Genomic DNA, 18,604 nt, shown 5'->3' on the forward strand with positions numbered 1-18,604 from the left:
AGTCTCACAGGACGCACTCGAAGCTGCTGAAGAGTCTCTCACAGATACAGTGCAATGACAATAACTACTACAACACTCACCTGTGAGCACTTGTGTCCTTGGGCAAATCACTTCGCTCACATTGGCTGGAAAGAAAAACACATTAAAGGGATATTTCAGGATTTTTGACATAGGGCCTCATTTCCTAGTTATCCAGAGTGCTGCTGGTACCTGGAGATATTTGTTTTGTAATTCATGCAGTTCTTATGTTTGAAGAGTTTCGTGGCGCTAGGCTAGTGCAAGGCTAGTGCATTTCTATGGTTTCAGCTAGCCTTCATTAAAAACAGTCAGTTTGGGTCAGAAAAGTTATAGTTACGCCCCCTTTTAGTAGACCAATCGCTGCTCAGGGCATGTTTTTGGCCAACCATGAAAATCTTGACAGCCCTTAACCCTATCGATGATGCATCCTTTTGCTTATTTTGAGCCATTGCCGTTTTATGCAGATCTGTTGCTTTTGGGGAGAAGTAGCGAGTAACTGTAACTAAAGTAGTAACTTGAGTGCTTTGTGCTTTCCCCCAGTCTTGTCCCCGATCCTTGTCCTCCCGTCTGTCCTCTGTTCCTTTCGTGAACATCAAGACCAAAACCAGCCGCTGTGTATCTGCGCTCCCGCTTCCCTCGCACTCACAAACCTCCTCCGATCCCACATAAGACCGTGATTTCCTGCTCTAAGTCTCACATATTGCGCCGCTGTGTCCCCGGTAAACCTCGGCGATATGAGATCTTTATTACAGCGGCCTTCTTAGCCCCGCGCTTTAGAAGGATCTGACAATTTCTCTGTGTTTCCGCCTCCGCTCAGATTCGCTCTCTGCACGACTGAATCTCCTTATGAGTGAAAACTCCTTACATTCGCACTTTGCATCATGTTCTGAGTAGTTTCCTCGTTTCGTTATTTTTGCCGCTCGTCTCGCCACAGACCTTTCTCATTAGGATTCTGTGTGGTTTGTTTGTGGGGGAGCGACGCTACTTTTCTACCTCCTCTATCTGCATTTGCAAAGTGTAAACCCAAACTTCACATTTTATTCCATTAATTGTAAGTTCCAAACTCTATTCAACCGAGGTCACACTTTTCTATCGACTAAATAATGAACGTCTGATGGATGAACATTACTGATATTATGCAAACTCCCTTCTGTCGGTTTTTCTATCGTGTTACGAGGGATCGTTTTTCCGTCATGAGCTACTCATTGTTCACATTTTTTAAAGTAATGTATATATATGGGCTATTTGGAAGGACATTATTAAAGGATGAATGGACCTAAACTAAACATTTTGAACAGAATTATGGTCAACAATTCTTTGCAACAAAAATATGTTCAAACTTATACGTAAAAGTTGGCCATTTATACTCACTACTGCCACCTCAGGTCTTAAGCGTAACTGTACCTTCTATATTAAGCTCATGCATGACGGCACTTCAGACCCGAATTCACACCTTTCTGAGCGACAGAGCAGGATTTTAGAGACAGGTCTGGGCTCATTCTACACATTAGGACATGGCTGGATCATGTAAGGGGAGGAAAATACATATTTTTAACATTTTTAAACTCCATATAGTCCCTTTAAAAGACTACGACTTATTCAGAGCATCATCTGCTCATCAAAATTAAGATTCATATTTCACTGGTACAAATTTAAGAAACTGTGAGCCCTACGCTCACAGAAACACAAACTCAGTTTGGACAATTACGATTTTAATCGATTTTATTTGAAATAAACTTTAAAAAGTCTCCTGATCTGAAGAAAACTGCTCAGAGTCCTGCTCATTAATATTTCATAATGCAGATACAATTAGGCCCATTAAGAAAACAAAACCCTTAATTTAAACATTATTTCTGTTTTAGATTTTCTTCATCTGCTCTCAAAAATAAAACCATGGAGTTTTTAAAAGTGTTTGTTTTATCGTCTTCATGCCTCTGCTGTGATTGACAACCGTCTCCATGGAGACTCAAGGGAAAGGGGCGGAGTTAAATGGTCCGCTCAGAGCAGAGTGAGAGAAAAGCACAGGAGCAGACCGGAGGAAAGTGGGAAACTCTTTTTTAGCGGAAGAAAACTCCACCTCGTCCTCTTAAAACACAACACGTGGCCTTTGTGAAGCAGCAGATCTTCAGAAAGTCGCTGCTTCATTTTACTACGGAGCGTCTGAAACGCTGCTAAATTGGCCGCACGTTGTTGTGACATGGAGCGGCGGACTCAATTTACGATTTAGCCATTTTCCAAATCGTCTGTTTTTAAAAGCATGAATTAATTGAATTAAGTCACGGCTTGATTTGAATGGACTTCAACATTTTCCATCAAAGCTAAAAAATCTTCCATAAATGACGGTTAATTTTAGGTTAATGTAACCTCTGATCCGCTTCTGAGGCGTTCGGACACTAACAAGTGCACTCATTTTTATTATGTCCTTAGCCGTGATGCTAATGTACTTTGGTAAGTTTATCTTGATAATGTCTTCTTGTGATTTTCCGTTAAATAAGTCTAGTAGTAGTTGTTTTTAAATGTGCTATAGAAATAAAGATGTGGTTGATTGATGTTGTCTGAAACGATGATCAAATATGTGAAAAATACAATATATCGCTGTTTTGAATACATATAGACGTGCATATCTTAAAGTCAAAGGTTGTTTTTCCCCCACAGTGCGCTCCCTTATGCTTTTGTCTTGGCCTTTTCCCTGTGTCCCGGCCTCAGAGTGATTGAAAACAGCGTTTGCCGTAATACATCTCCCCGCTCTCTGTCTAGCTCCCTTTTGTGCCGGTGCAGCCGTGACAAATGCCACACGTCGCCCGTTACAAGCCGCACAAACCCGCGCTCATGTTGCTCACTGTCTCCGCTCCCATCCCTCTCCAGGTGCCCGCCATCTCCCTGGCCTACGAGACGGCGGAGAGCGACATCATGAAGAGGCAGCCCCGCAACCCCAAAACCGACAAGCTGGTCAACGAGCGGCTCATCAGCATGGCGTACGGGCAGATCGGTGAGTGCCAGCGAAGGAGATGGAACTGAAATGATGAGTTTATTCAAATTGGACGGAAAACATGGGTGTTTGGTCAAAGCATTTTCAGCCCCAAACATATTATGACTGACTGTGTCCTCAGTTTGGGGATGCAGACAGGAGCATAAACATGGACCATTGGAAAGATTAAATGAATATGACTGTTCTTGTTATACAGTAATAGGAGAACAGTCCAGCACCATTGCATTAGTATCCTAAGAGAAAATGGGGCTCAGAAAGTTTCTTGCTGTAATGGCTGCCCATTTAAACTTTTTTGCCTCTTTAAGTCATTATTTGACGTAGGGCTGTGCAATTAATCGAAATTCAATTACAATTTCGATTATTCCACTAAACCAGTGTTTTTCAAACACTGTGCCGTGGCACACTAGTGTGCCTTGGGAAATTATTTTAAATTATTTAAATTATAATAATAATAATTATTTTTTTAAACAAATGCATTATTATCCACAAATAATGTACCGTTTTCGAGTATCTGTGCTGTCTAGTGATCGGCAGAGTAACCATATTATACTCTTCCATATCAGGTAGTTAATTTCTTTGAGACAAGAGAATTAGTGATGTATTGAGGCATTGTGGCTAGTGAGACTATACGGTGTTCTTAGCCAAGACACTTTGATGAGAATTTATTTCAATGAAAAAAATGTGCCTTGGCTCAACAAAGGTTGAAAAACACTGCACTAAACGATTAAAAAATTAGCATAATCGGAAAAAAAAAAACATTTTTTTTTTCACATCTTTTTTTTATTTTGTTTTTTTATTTTTTTATTTTTTTATTTTTTTTCAAAGCAGACTTGCATATTTCATGGCGCTGGGATTATTTCCCCTTCGCATTTCACGTGCCATGGCTCATGCTTTTGCCTGACATAAAAACAAACTCTCTTTAATCGAGGCAAACTTGAAATCATTTGTATTTTTATGACTGTTCAGAAAACAGAAAATATTCAGCATAGTTTTTTTTATTAATAAATATATAAATAAAATGAAGACCTTTTTTATAGGGAACAAATAATCGTTTGAATAATCGTGATTTCACTTATGACAAAAATAATTGTGATTATTATTTTTTCAATAATCGAGCAGCCCTAATTTAATGTGTGTTTGTCTTAACAGGCGCTACATTGTTCTATTTTTGCCAGTATGAACCTCACTAAAGCCTGGTTCGCGTGGCAGGATGATTAGGCCAAATTTAGCCCCAATTCTCTCCTTCCGACAATCTTAAGGATGCTCCGATTATCGTAATGGCTCTAAAGATAATCTTATCAGATGTTCCTGCCGTGTGTGGTGAGTTGAGTCAGGTCTCGTCTGCTCTGAAGGACGTCGGGACCGCTCCGATCTCAAATCGGGGATATTCAACTTGTTGGGTTGTTTTTGGCCCGATTTCTCGGCAAGCTGGAATGACACGCCAGAAACTACAAGCTATTGCGTTTTGCTGCTCCATTCCAGGTTCTGTTTTATGTGAGTTGCGCCTGTTCAATCCAGTCCGAGTCTGTGTTTTTTTACGGATCCACTCCATGTTTTGCGCTCAGTGACCCAGGCCATGCAGTTGTGTTTATTTGAGGCTATAGAAAAGCTCAGAGGAACCGAGGCAGAAACAGGAGCTGCCACTGCAGCCGTGAGAAAGTTTAACTAGTGCGATTCTTCTTCTTCATCCATCAGGTCGATTCCGGTCCCTGGTGACCAAATCGACTCGGCATCTCCATCTCGTCCTGTCTCTCGCCGTAACAAGACAGTTCTTCAGAGTCAGTTTTTCCAGCACATTGTCCAGCCGTCTCGTTTTAGGTCTTCCTCTGCCTCACTAGTGCAATTAGATGACAATAAAATGAACATCAAAGCCCTTTGGCACTTTATAAATAAGGAAATCAAACCGATACCACATTTTTTGGTACTTTATTGTGGATACCGATACCGATACTGGTCATTTCATATGGGTGAATGTATTTCAATCAATATACATTTCTAAAACTGGTTATTTTATATAATTAATTGGTCCATCAAAATTATATTACTTTAACTGGTTAATTAAACAATGTTAATGTGAAATTAAATGCATAAACAACATTTAAAATTAATGCTTAAATGACAAACAGAACCTAAACCAGAATGATATGACTGGTTCAGTTCAATCCTTTGCTGTTGTGAACTGTTTTGGCTCAGAACAAAGAAATAAATCATCCTTTTGTGTTGATGATTGCTGCCCCGCCTTCCTTTTACATATGCAAATTAGTATCGGTGCTTTTTGCCCAACATCGATACTTAAAATGTAGCCGTTTGGTATTGATATATCGAAACGGCTACTTTTTAAGTGGTATCGATCCGCCCAATCCCTAGTTAGTAGTATGTTTCACATCAGTCACTGAAGTGAGCTCTGATTTTGTAGAAAGTCCTGTGAATTTAGCTTTACGCTGATTTTGCTCCTCCTGTTTTATACAGAACACAGACCATTACATGTGTCCTATTAGATCATAAACTGTGGAACTCACAGTAATAAATTATTAATATGAAACATGAATATGATCACCGTGGGGAAATTAAATAATGGTAGCCTACATCAATCTAATAATAATATGTTACACTCGCTGTACAGTCTATGGTTAAACCTGGCTTTATGCTGCCGCCATGTGCTATGGGAAACACGATCCTTTCCGTTTGTGAATTGGAAATTACAAGCGCAATGTGTTCAAGGACTTTTGCGGTCGAAGCAAAGTGAAACATAACACACAAGAATACACTGTAAACAAGTGAATTCACGGGAGAAAGTAGTTTATAGATCGCTGACCGACTGCTGCCTCGCATTGCTTTGCTCGGTAAAAATATGTATGTATTATCACTGCTTGAAAAGTCAAGGATTATCTCATCTCAGAAAGTGGTTATAAAAGCTATTTCCCAGTTCTCAAAAACATATTTTCCTCTAGGCTAAATGATGTCGTCAGTGATGTGGTTTGTGGCTTTAATATGACAATGTACAGCTGACTTTCCATAGGATATTTTTCATCCATTACCCACTTGATAAGATACAACCCAATTGTATCTTATCTGAATAACTCGTTTGTGTTTCCTGTATTTCCGGGGCAGTTCTGTTTCCCGTAATTGTCGTGCTGCCTTTGATTTAACAAAAAAAAACTATGACAGTAACAACAAGTATAATAAAACATTCCAGTTGTCAAGATACATCCACTGGAAATGCTTTAGTAAAACAGTCCTGAACCCTGATCTGCTCAGCATGAATCACTGTGACAGGCCTCTGCTTGTGCTGAACTTACGACCGGCGTAAACACTGCACAATAAGCGCCGGGCGTTTATCACAGCGCCTCCGCCTCAGCCCTGAACCCTCGCCTTTTGTAAACGCACGGGGAACAGGTGAGGACGGGAGGCGGCGAGGAGGACGCGCATCAAGAAGAGCACAGCAATTTAACGCTAATTGTTCTGACATTTACGGCACATAAAGCGTTCGCAGCACCTGCTCTGACTCCGCATCTCGGCTTTTATCACCAGTTATGGAGGAAATCAAAGGCAGACTCGCTTTTATTGGCTCCGGGCTCGACAGGGAGGCGCGGCGCGTACGGTAAACAACAGCAGCGCGAGGCTGGGCTGCAGGATGGAACTCAGTGGAACAGAAATGGCTGTTTGATTAATGACAATTATGATCTAGAATGGAGCTTAACCTTGAAAGCCTCAATACCTCAATAAGATTTTCCTGCCCGTCCTTGTTGCATTCACACATGACATCAGTGCACCATCTTTGAAACTGACAAACTAACTTTGTCCCGCAGACGCAGAGAAGAGCAGGTAAACGATGACAAGGGGACGCCAAGCAGGGTTTACTACTGGCTCCTAATAAAAACAGTAAAATATAAAATAGCTTTTTGTAGCTTCCGGAGGTAAAAGTAAGAGTTTTAAACACAGACTGTGAAAAGCATGGATGTAGTATCAGCTGCTGGAGCATAACAGGAAATGGCAGCAGGCTCCGGAAGTTCCTTGCTGTAGTAGACTTTCCATTAAAACGGTTATGCCTCTTTAAGTCATTATTTATAGGCTTGTCTTTCTGCCATCCCTCTATTTGTCTTAAAGGAATAGGCCACCGTTGTTCCATACTGAGATATGTTCTTACCTTAGCTTTGACGAGTTCTTTAGGACCTGTCTGATCTTCCCCCGTGCCTTCAGTCACGTAAACACAGCGCAGATGGCGTTAGCATTTAGCCTCTCCCCCTCTCCACTAAAGCTCCAAAACAGGTCAAGATAGAAGCTACCAAGCTCTTCCACGTTTTCCCTATTTAAATATGGTTACGTGAAGTGTTCCACTACAAAGTATAATACACAAAATTAAACAATGTGGATTTTCTAAGCGGATAAAAGGGGGGACTATATTGCAAGGCGTAATAATACCAGGAGTAATTTGGCATCCGCACAGTAAAGTGAAGATTACTGCGGAGTAAAGTGAAGATTACTGCACTGATTTCACACTTCACAAGCACACTTTAATATTTGCAACATGTATCTATTTTTATTTTCAACCTAATCTAAATAATGGAGCTGACTCCAAAATCTCAGGCTAAGTCCGAAACCATCAAATTATAGCCTCTATGTCCTAATCCTAGTTTCTAATCCTTAACCTTTCATAGGGTCAACTGCTAGATCTATACAGTTTACAGAATTTTTGCTTCAGCAGCATTTTCCCAATTTGACCGTCCTTACCAATCTGCTCGTTTTGGATGTAGCATCAGCCACATTGCCAGCAAGAACGAGCTTCAACTAGTCTGCGCTGAAGTCAAGGGGGAAGCCTCCCTCATCTACTCAAATAAATAAGTAAACACTCAAATAATATATTAACTATAAAGTTACAGCAAGTCATTAAAGGAATAGGCCACCGTTTTTACATACTGAGATATGTTCTTACCTCACTTTAGCCGAGTTAATATATCCCCGTCTGGTCTTTGTCCGTGCGCTCTGTCACGCAAACGGAGCACATACGCAGCCTCTCCCACATGTCATATAGCTCCAAAAAAAGCTCACGATAGAAGCTACCAAGCTCTTCCACGTGTTCCCTATTTAAATGAAGTTACGTGAAGTGTTTTCATGCGAAGTATATTTACACAGAAATGTAGCATGTCGATTTTATAAGCAGATAAAAAGGGGCACTATATTGTGAGGCGTAATGATACGAGGAGCAAAACGTCCGCGCAGTAACTCCTAAAGACTTCCCCCCGCTCACTTCCGTCAATAGCCTTTAGCCTTTATTTAAGTAGGGAACACGTGGAAGAGCTTGGTAGCTTCTATCGTGAGCTTTTTTGGAGCTATGTGACATGTGGGAGAGGCTGCGTATGTGCTCCGTTTGCCTGGCAGAGCGCACGGACAAAGACCAGACGGGGATATATTAACTCGACTAAGGTTAGGTAAGAACATATCTCAGTATGTAAAAACGGTGGCCTATTCCTTTAAGAGTCATTGGCCTCAAGTCCAAGTTAAGTCTTGAGTCACAAACAGCAAGTCCCAAGTGAAGTCTTTTTGGAGCTTTGGTCAAGTGAGTCTCAAGTCCCGAAGAAAAATGTAAATTCTCCCACCTCTGCTTGTATGATTACATTGATAATAATGAAGTCTGTAATTTTACTGTGAGAAATTTATTTTGTGTCAATTACGGTGGCAATCGCTGCACAAAACCTCAGACTGACATTGCGGCGCCTCTGACTTCTTGGACCACTCCTGCGGTAACTGCTCGCTAAATGAGCTCATTAGAACTGCCTGCACTTCCACTTCACTTCAGAGAGAGCGAGAAAAAAAAAAGAAACTTCAGAAATTAGCCGTCCGTCAAGTTGAAAGCGTCCCACCCACTCTGACAAAACGAATTTGGCAACGTGAAATTAAAAATCACCCCCCCTCCCCCCCGGCTTCCGTTAGTGTCACCAGCCGTGAGAGGCGAACCTTTGAAGCTCGGGAGGAAGTAGACGATCTGTGATATTAATACTCAGTGACTAACTTCAGGTGCGCTCCTCTGGCCGCCTGACGTGACGGAGACGGCGAGCGAGGAGACGGGGCGTTCATGCTGAGCGCTTTATTAGCACGTGTCAAAACATCGCTGTCAGAGCCGCGCAAATGTTTCTATAAATTGCGCCGCGTTCAGGGGGATTTCGTGTCACTTTAGCTCAGGCGTTAGCGCTGCTGTCATGTTAGCTTAGGGGCTACAGGCTAAAGATACAGCGCAGCGAAAAAAAACAACAAAAAACATCAATAACATGCGGCTGTGTGTGTTTGCAGACGCTCGAGGGAGACTTTGTCTGATTTTGATGCAAGAGGTTATTATTATATAGAGAAAATACCTTCACCGTCAAATTTAGGGGTTGTATTATTATTTTTTATTTTATTGGGTTTACTTTGGATGCTTCTTTGTATTTTCCTACATTCCAACTTTTTTGAAGTAGTGAGGCCTGTGAGATAATTTCAAACACTTTAAAAACAATAGCAGTTCTTTTAAAATAAGTTTATGCGGCTTAATTGTGTGAATGACCAAGTTTGACAGTAAAATAGTTTTTGCCTTAAGGCCGTGTTCGTCCTTAAAGGGATATTTCAGGATTTTTGACATAGGGCTTCATTTCCTAGTTTTCCAGAGTGTTGTTGATTTCTGGAGATTTTGTTTTTTTAATTTTTCATTCATACAGTCCTTATATTTGAAGAGTTTAGTGGTGCTAGGCTAGTGCTAGGCTAGTGCATGTCTATGGTAACTAGTGGCCTGCATTAAAAACAGTCTGACCCTATATATAAATGTCTGTGTTGACTGAATATTTTTTGAAATATAACCATTTTGCATTTAAAAGAAATTATATTTGAGCAGCATCAGCTTCCTGGTTGTAGCTACGCAGCGGCGGAGTGATCTGCTCGGTTACCGGATCTACAGTAGTTTGTTGCTTTACGTGGAATTCACAAGGAGTTTTCTACAAATCAGATATGGCAAAGTTTGGTGAACTAACCCATGATTTTGAAGAGGTTTTTATTGCAGGCTACTAGTTACCATAGACATGCACTAGCCTAGCACTAGCCTAGCACCACTTAACTCCTCAAATATAAGGACTGCATGAATTAAAAATATCTCCAGAAATCAACAACACTCTGGAAAACGAGGAAATGTCCCCCTGAAATAGTGCCTGCACTGCTTAAGTAAAGTGATTAAATTCTATTATTATTTTTAAATGCGCTAAACCATATGAAAGTAATTAATTAATCCGAATTAATCAAGAAAAGTCCCAGCCCTTGAAAAAACTGAACTTTTCTCTCATTTCTCCATCATTACTTTAACAAATGCTGAATTATGAATATATTTTTCTACTAAATAAAGATACGGAGACATGGAGAGATAACCCATACTTTAAAAACGGATAATGCTAACCAGGAAGTTGTACGTATGACTACGAAATGGAATGAATGGATGGATGGTTGAATATTCATGTATGATTTATGTTTGACTTATTATACGGCTCTTCACACCGTAAGTAGAGGCTCCGTTGATTTGAATGGGATTTCCCAACGTTCTACCGGTCATTATTTTCTGATAAAGGACCTCTGAAAAAAATAATGACCACTGCCAATGGCAACGGAGTTCGTGATTTCATATCACTCCGCGCGTACGTAGTAGCGACACTATCTCTGTCCCCGTCACTGAGAGAGAAGTCGGGGGAATTGCTCGTGAAGTTAACGTGAGTCTTTCAACTTACCCAGAGATTCACCACCATTCCTCCTCCAACTGCGCCTTCAACTAAGTAGCTAGGCTAACTTCTAGCCTTGCTGCTTCTAGCCTAGCAAAACGTTGCCGAGCAACGCACAAACTTTTGGGAACTATTTGTCGCGGAAGTCATTAAATAAACCTTTCGACCTTCATAAAAGTGTACTAAGTTTATGTTGTGTGTGTCCAGTTGGCAAATGGCCGTATAATAAGCGGGATAATGTATAGAACGCTGGTCATTATCGGGAAAATAAGCACCGACAGGGCGAACCGGACCCCGACGCGAAGTGGAGGGGTCTTGTTTCGCCCTGAAGGGCAAAACCCTTACTAATGTCGGTATCAGGGCATCTGCTGTAGCTTATCACCACCAACTGTGCAATAAATAGTGACTACAGTGTAAGCGCATTGAGAAGCTCGTCAGCTCAGGCTTGTAAAGCGCAATACAAGTGTAGGCCATTGTTATTATTATATTATTATATTATTATATTTCGACCACAGTTAGATCTTCAGAACGATCGGGGGCTTTGATGCTCTGGACTTTGGGAATGGATGAACAATAAAATTAATACAGAAGCAATACTGATGACAAAGTGATTGGTCTGCCCTTGGGCAAGACATTTCTCTGGTTTTGCTTCAGTCTGAGTGTGCAAGAGCAAACAGGCTTAATAACGGATCGACCAGTGGTTTCCGTAGTGAGGCCCTATCGAATTAAGTATACATGAAATCATAAAGTGAAACTGAGCGTTGTTTCTTTCCTTTTCCGCTCACGTTTGTGTTTACTCCGCCCGCAGGAATGATCCAAGCTCTGGCCGGCTTCTTCACGTACTTTGTGATTCTGGCGGAGAACGGGTTCCTGCCGTGGAGTCTGGTCGGGATCCGGATCCAGTGGGACGACCGCGATGTGAACGACCTGGAGGACACCTATGGACAGGAATGGGTACGTGGCACATCCCCCAAGAGACAAACTATAGGGACTGCTCCAAAAGTCCTGGAAGTACCATCGTTTCCTAATAATCTAGCACTTGTATTTGTAGAACGTGGTGTTTGCGTTTGGGCCACTGTGGCGAGGTTCTAATCCTCCCGGCAGCTGCAGGGTCACTCTTATATTTCCTCCATTTTCTTTGCACAGACCTATGAGCAGAGGAAGATCGTGGAGTTCACCTGCCACACGTCCTTCTTCACCAGCATCGTCATCGTGCAGTGGGCCGACCTCATCATCTGCAAGACCAGGAGGAACTCGCTCTTCCAGCAGGGCATGAAGTGAGTGAAGCTCAAAAAGCAGAGTGTGGTCAACAGGCAATTGGAAAGTGTTTTCTTCATGTGGATCTTCACATTGTGCGAACACTTTACTCAAACATGGGGCTCGGACGGATTTGGCGGAAACACGCGATGTCTGCTGTTAAATTAGTTCAGATGTTTTTTTCCATAACTTGGTTTTATTCTCAGTTTTATTCTTATGCTTCACTTCTTTGGTCTCAGAGCGCATCAGTGAGGGGAGTGGCCACACAGGGAGATTGTGGATCACAAGAGACTGACTTTTAGTTACAAAAATAGTCATATTTATATTGTAAAATCAATGTAAAGTTGATGGAAACTGCTGTTGCGCATTGGTGTTGAATTCTCCTACGTTTTCTATGTATAACTCGTCTAAGCTAAGGTAAGAACGTATCTCAGTATGTAAAATCTGTGGCCTATTCCTTTCAAATCTGAACAGCTGCTAATGACTCCCTTGTATCCATAGGTTTTTGTGGAAAAAAACGACGTAGATCGTTCACATTTGTCTCCGCTCTTCTGAAACCACTGACAAAATATGCCGCTTGCATCATAGATACAGACGGCCATATATGGTCATGTTTGAAAACAGTTAAAGGGGAAAACAATTTCGTGAAAAATCTAAACTTTCTCTAATTATTGGAAAACACTCTAACAAACGCTGAATTATGAATATAGTTTTCTACTAAATAAAGATACAAAGACATGGAGAGGAGCAAAGTGGTTCAACAGCCCATAAATGCATAAATAATGGAGAATGCTATGTTAGCATCGTGCTAATGCTACGACTGCCGTTTTTCGCTTCTACTGAATAATCTGCTGTGAATAAACATCCATATGGACCTGATTTAGACTTGACTTTAATTATATGCGATAAATAAGTTAGTATTTCACCAGAAAATGGCTAAAAAGAGTAAATAAATGTGTTTCCCAAAAGATTCTGTTTTCCCCCTCAACAAGGCCACGCCCCCTTCACATACAAATAAAGTCAAGTCTAAATCGGGTCCATATGGTGTTTATTCACAGCAGATTGTTCAGTAGTTGAAAACACGACAGTAGTAGCGTTAGCATTAGCACGATGCTAACACAAAGCATCATGTTAACATGCTCCATTTTTATGTATTTATGGGCTGTTGAACCACTTTGCTCCTCCCCATGTCTTGGTATCTTTATTTAGTAGAAAACTATATTCATAATGAAGCGCTTGGTAAAGTAGTTTTTGAATAATTAGAGAAAGTTTAGATTTTCCTCCAAATTATTTTCCCCCTTAACTGTTTTCAAACATGATCATATATGGGCGATCCCTGTGACTCTGTCTGTATCTATATCTGGCTTTTCTTTGATTGGTCAATACACTTGTCAATCACGGCCATCTATGATTCGCCCTGATCTCAGATACACGTCCTTGTTAAAGAATAGGAACAGCGAGTATTCTGGCTGAACAGGCAAGAGAAAAACATGCAGAAAGGCCCTGTTGGGGATCAAACACGAAGCCTCTCACTTTACCTTACCCTTACCCTCGGGCGTAACCGAGCTTTACCCAAATCTAAAAGCTTAAAGGAAAAGCATCCAAAAACAAAAATGTGCAGGAAAAGCAACAAAAAAGTGACAAAAACACAACAAAATGTGACGAAAACGTGACGACAAAGCAATGAAAAAAGCGATGAAAAGACTACAATAACATGAAAAAACGAAAGACGAAAACACAACGAAAAAGTGACAAAAACACGCCAAAAAGCCACAAAAATGTAATGAAAAAGCACCAAAAACATAACAAAAATGCAGCGACAACGTGACAAAAAGTTACCATCACTTTTCTAGATTTTGGCTTTCAAATGAGGCGTTACAGTGTTGCTCTCCCGTCAAGAAGCCTCCTGATTTGGGTAAAGCAGAACTGGAGAAAATGCTCTCGGTTAAGGCGGGTGGTAAGAGGTTAACATATGTATCTGTGAAAGTGTCGCTAATTTGGGCCAGGCTGGCCAGAGTCCAGGGCTGTTTTTCAGTCTCAGTCCGCCCCTGACTGTGCCACCGCCCATGCAGTAAAAAGCTCAAAAAGATCATTTCACATAATCCGCCTTTATAATGAGACAGTGTTGTGTGCATGCTTATTATGAGTAATACAGAAAAGTAAAAATCTCCCGTTTGTTTTGTACGTTCTCATAAACACGCAGCTAAAGTTGAAGGGAAAGACTTTTACCTTTGAATCTGTTTCCTCTTATCCCCCGCATGTCCGTGTCTGAGTCTGTATTTGAAGTGATGCTTGACCTTTCCCTGGAGCCAAAAACCACAAACAGGATTTAGTGGACAAACATCTGAACGAATCAAGCACATCTCTCTAAATGTCACCCAACTGTGGTGTTATTTTCCTTCACATATCAGAGATAACAGCGTCCGGCCGGTTCTACAAGATAACTCTAAAAGCAATAATGGTCACATTTTGATGAATGGCCAAAGAAAGGCCTGGAATTTGAGGACATCCCAGCTATAAATATTAAAGTACACGTCCTGTTTTTTATCGTCGGTCGTCGAGCTGTGGTTTTGTTGGCACAAGTTGTTCGCAAGCCTCTGGAGTTTATCATTTCAGCCCTGGAGAGAGACAGATGAATGGTTTAGGTGGAAGGAAGAGTTGCTGTTCTTCCCACAAAGCTGCTCTTGACGTCCTACGTATCCAAGAAATGCTTTCCTCACCTCTCCATCTCTTGCTAAGCTTAATCCTTTCATTGCACAGTAAAAAAACACTCGCCATAGCTTCACTACGGCCACACAGGTTACACGGTGTATTCAAAAGATGTTTTGTTTTTGCTGTTAGATTCCTACTGCGTTTTCTCACTTACAAAGTTAAAGGGATATTTCAGGATTTTTGACATAGGGCCTTATTTCCTAGTAATCCAGAGTGTTGTTGATTTCTGGAGATATTTTTGTTTTTTTAAGTCATTCAGTCCTTATATTTGAAGAGTTTAGTGGTGCTAGGCTAGTGCTAGGCTAGTGCGTGTCTATGGTAACTAGTAGCCTGCATTAAAAACCTCTTCAAAATCATGGGCTCATCCTCCAAACGTTGCCATATCTGATTTGTTGACAGCTCCTTTGTGAATTCCACGTGTAGTAATGCGGCCGCAGGTAAACAAACTACTGTAGATCCGGTGACCGAGCAGATCACTCCGCCGCTGCGTAGCTACAACCAGGAAGTTGTAATATAAGTTATTTTAAATGCAAAATGGCTATATTTCAAAAATTATTCAGTCAACACAGACATTTATATGGGTTGTCTGGTGTTATAAGTGATTTGCCTCAGGTGTACTGTGCTTGGGTCAGACATTTTTTAATGCAGGCTACTAGTTACCATAGACAATCCACTAGCCTAGCACTAGCCTAGCATCACTAAACTCTTCAAATATAAGGACTGCATGAATAAATAAACAAAATCTCCAGAAATCAGCAACGCCCTGGATAACTAGGAAATGAGGCCCTGTGTCAAAAATCCTGAAATATCCCTTTAAGATAGTGATAAAGATGTGTTTGAGATTATTACTGAATACTTCAAAAAGCATAAATCCTGCTCTTTACACAAAAATGAATGAAGAAATTGGAGGTAGGGGAAACCGTAGCAACGGAGGAAACCTATGCAGACACAGGGAGAACCAGCAAACTCCAAGACCCAATCAGGTCTCACAGCTTGACACCCTTCGTGATGTTAATGGTGATGAAGCTACAGCTTATAAGGTCCTTCCCACCGCCACGCTTGTCTGCCTTAGCCGTGAGTCTTGCCTGGATACCTCCTTGTTTGTCCCTTTTTTGTTTCCTGCAGCTCCACTGTGTGTGTGTGAGGCTCTTGGTGCCTCGTAAGTGTTTCAGAAGACAACATTTTTGACCTTTAGATCCTCAGTTAGCTGTTTGTGTATAACAAGCTTTAATTGTTTGCAAATGTTCACTCTAATATGCTTATAAGTGGATTATGCAGCTTTTTATGCAATAAAAAAAGAAGGTTTTCTCTGCAGACAGAACCTCTCACCAGAAAAGCTACAAAACAATTGATCCTGGAGCGTTGTAAAGACCACCGTGATCAAAAGTAAAGGCGCCATGCTGACCACTCATGCACCACTGGGTCACTACGAGGTCAAATAAGCACACATATAAACTTTTTTTCTGCATAAAATAATGTACCTATGGAAAACAATAACTAGTGGAAAATCTTGACTAAAATGGAACTTCAGTTATATGTGTTTTTGTTCTTACAATATGATTTTGCATCACATAATTTCACACTATGAAATTATGAATGTTGACTTTGCACTTCACTTCAATGCATTTGGTGTGCTTCTATGAGGGCTCTATGTAAGACATCTCGGCTCTGTTAAAGGGACTATACAGAGATTAAAAACGTTAAAACTAAGTATTTTCCTCCCCCTACATGTTCCAGCCATGTCCTAATGTGTAGAATGAGCTCAGACCTGTTCACCACAACTGCCTCTAAAATCCTGCACTGTCATTTAAAAAGGTGTTAATTCGGATCCGAAGTGCCGTCATGCACGAGCTTAAAGAGGGGGTATTATGCTTTTTTCAATCACACAGCACCAGTCTATAGCACACTACAATGATGACGAAACCCTCTGTTGGTCTGTAAATGCAGTAAATTAGAATAACTGCCTTGTATAAAATTGCTCTCTCAAAATGGCTGCAGTGAATGTCGTTGTTTAAGAACCTCTGACCCTTTCCGACACGCCCCCTCCACACGCTGTCTGTGGCATCAGTGGGGAGGGGGTTCTGCTGAGGGGCAGTGGTTGGTTACTCGGCTGGTGGCGAAAGCTCGGAGGCGTCTCCAGGAGGTGGGGGCGTTCCTAGGAGGACTCAGGCAAACCTATCCCTAAAATGGCCGCCATCAGAGTTTTTGCAGATTACTCAAATGAATGTGCCAAGGCAACACTTCAGGCATGTTTTTAATGAGGGAATGACATAATAACATGATGTAAAGCTTGAAAAAGTCGATTTTGCATAATACCCCCCCTTTAATATAGAAGCTGCAGTTGCGCATAAGACCTCAGAGGGCAGTAGTGAGCATAAAAATGGCCAACTTGCGTCCAGTCCCTTTAATTCAAATGAATAAACTGAAATAAACGTGTACAATATTTCTTATGTCCTCTGCAGAAACCGTATCCTGATCTTCGGCCTCTTCGTGGAGACGGCTCTGGCTGCCTTCCTGTCCTACTGCCCCGGGATGGACGTGGCTCTGCGCATGTACCCGCTCAAGTACGCACTCGCACAGCACCCAAAATACACCCAACTCCATCAATATCTGCCCACTCAGCCGGATCCGGTGACGTCGGTGACTTTCTAACCCAAATACCCGACCGTGTGTGCAGTTCTCCGCAGTGACTCTTCTGCATCTTCACATTTTGAGCTAAAGATTCAAACTTCTAAACCACAAGGACAATTTCACAGTCCCCTCCGCTCATACTGGTCGGCGATATTACCGGAGGGCACTGTTCATACGCAGTACATCTCCAGCCAAGCGACAAATAACCTCTTTACATTACCCTAATAGAGCGCCATTAGCCCGGCGCTCCTCGCTCTAAACGGCCGCTCTAACTGCACCGTTACGTCGGGAAATGGCCGAGCGCTTTCGCACACGCCGGGCTCGGGCTGATTTCTTGTCTCTGTTTTGCAGGATCTTGTGGTGGTTCTGCGCGCTGCCGTACAGCCTGCTCATCTTCGTGTACGACGAGGTCCGCAAGTGCATCCTGAGGAGGAGCCCCGGAGGTAAACGTCTGGACCGGGTTAATAAAGCTAGGATTAAAGGGAAATAAGATTAATATAGACTGAGATATCAATTTGAAACTTTATTAATGACAGAAGTATGAGCTAAATGTTATTCTTAGTTTTCTGTCATTTTATGTTTTCATATAAGAATAAGGCAGAGGGCCAGAATTTTCTATATTTGACTGAATTTATGGTTTTATTTTGTTGATATATTAGCTACAACCATATTTTCAGAGGGATTTAGCAGTGATAATTTTGTCGACTAAAATATTTAGTCTTAATTTTAGTCAAAGTGATATTTTTGACGACTAAAATTGGACAAAAACTAAATTAAAAGTTTCTCATGAGACTAAAACTATGACTAAAATGTCCAGATATTTTAGTCGACTAAAATAAGACTAAATAAAAATGAAAAGGAGAGACTAAAATCATCCAAACTTCTATTGACCGTCTGAAAGAGCCTCAGATCATTTAAATTCACAGCCAAATGTAAAGGTTTGTGCTTTATTCATGTAGAAGCAGAACCATGAAGTCAAGGACCTTGAATAAACATGATTATAATGAATATTATAAATGCAAAGTCGACTAAATTAGTCTTAAATTTAGTCGACTAAATTGACATGCAATTTTAGTCGACTATAACTAGACTAAAATTGAAAAGTTTTTTTTACTAAATCTCGACTAAAATTAAATTCCATTTTAGTTAAAAGACTAAGACTAAAAGTAAAATAAAATATGTTGTCAAAACACTGGGATTTAGGATATTGTTTAGTTCTTGAAAAAGCTACATGTGAAAAAATCTGTAAAAATTCAAATTTCACATT

General features: G+C 41.0%; 1 protein-coding gene across 1 annotated transcript in view; it reads left to right on the forward strand.

Moving 5' to 3' along the window:
- atp1a2a (ATPase Na+/K+ transporting subunit alpha 2a) overlaps window positions 1-18,604 on the forward strand; it is a 213,653-nt gene that overhangs the window by 181,852 nt on the left and 13,197 nt on the right. The window contains exons 19-23 of the mRNA XM_079561009.1: window positions 2,884-3,007; window positions 11,546-11,691; window positions 11,884-12,014; window positions 17,169-17,270; window positions 17,689-17,780. Coding sequence (XP_079417135.1) covers window positions 2,884-3,007; window positions 11,546-11,691; window positions 11,884-12,014; window positions 17,169-17,270; window positions 17,689-17,780 — 595 coding nt within the window. The remainder of the gene's footprint in view (window positions 1-2,883; window positions 3,008-11,545; window positions 11,692-11,883; window positions 12,015-17,168; window positions 17,271-17,688; window positions 17,781-18,604) is intronic.

This window comes from Gobius niger (assembly GCF_951799975.1).
Source record: "Gobius niger genome assembly, chromosome: 8".
Lineage (NCBI taxonomy): Eukaryota > Metazoa > Chordata > Actinopteri > Gobiiformes > Gobiidae > Gobius > Gobius niger.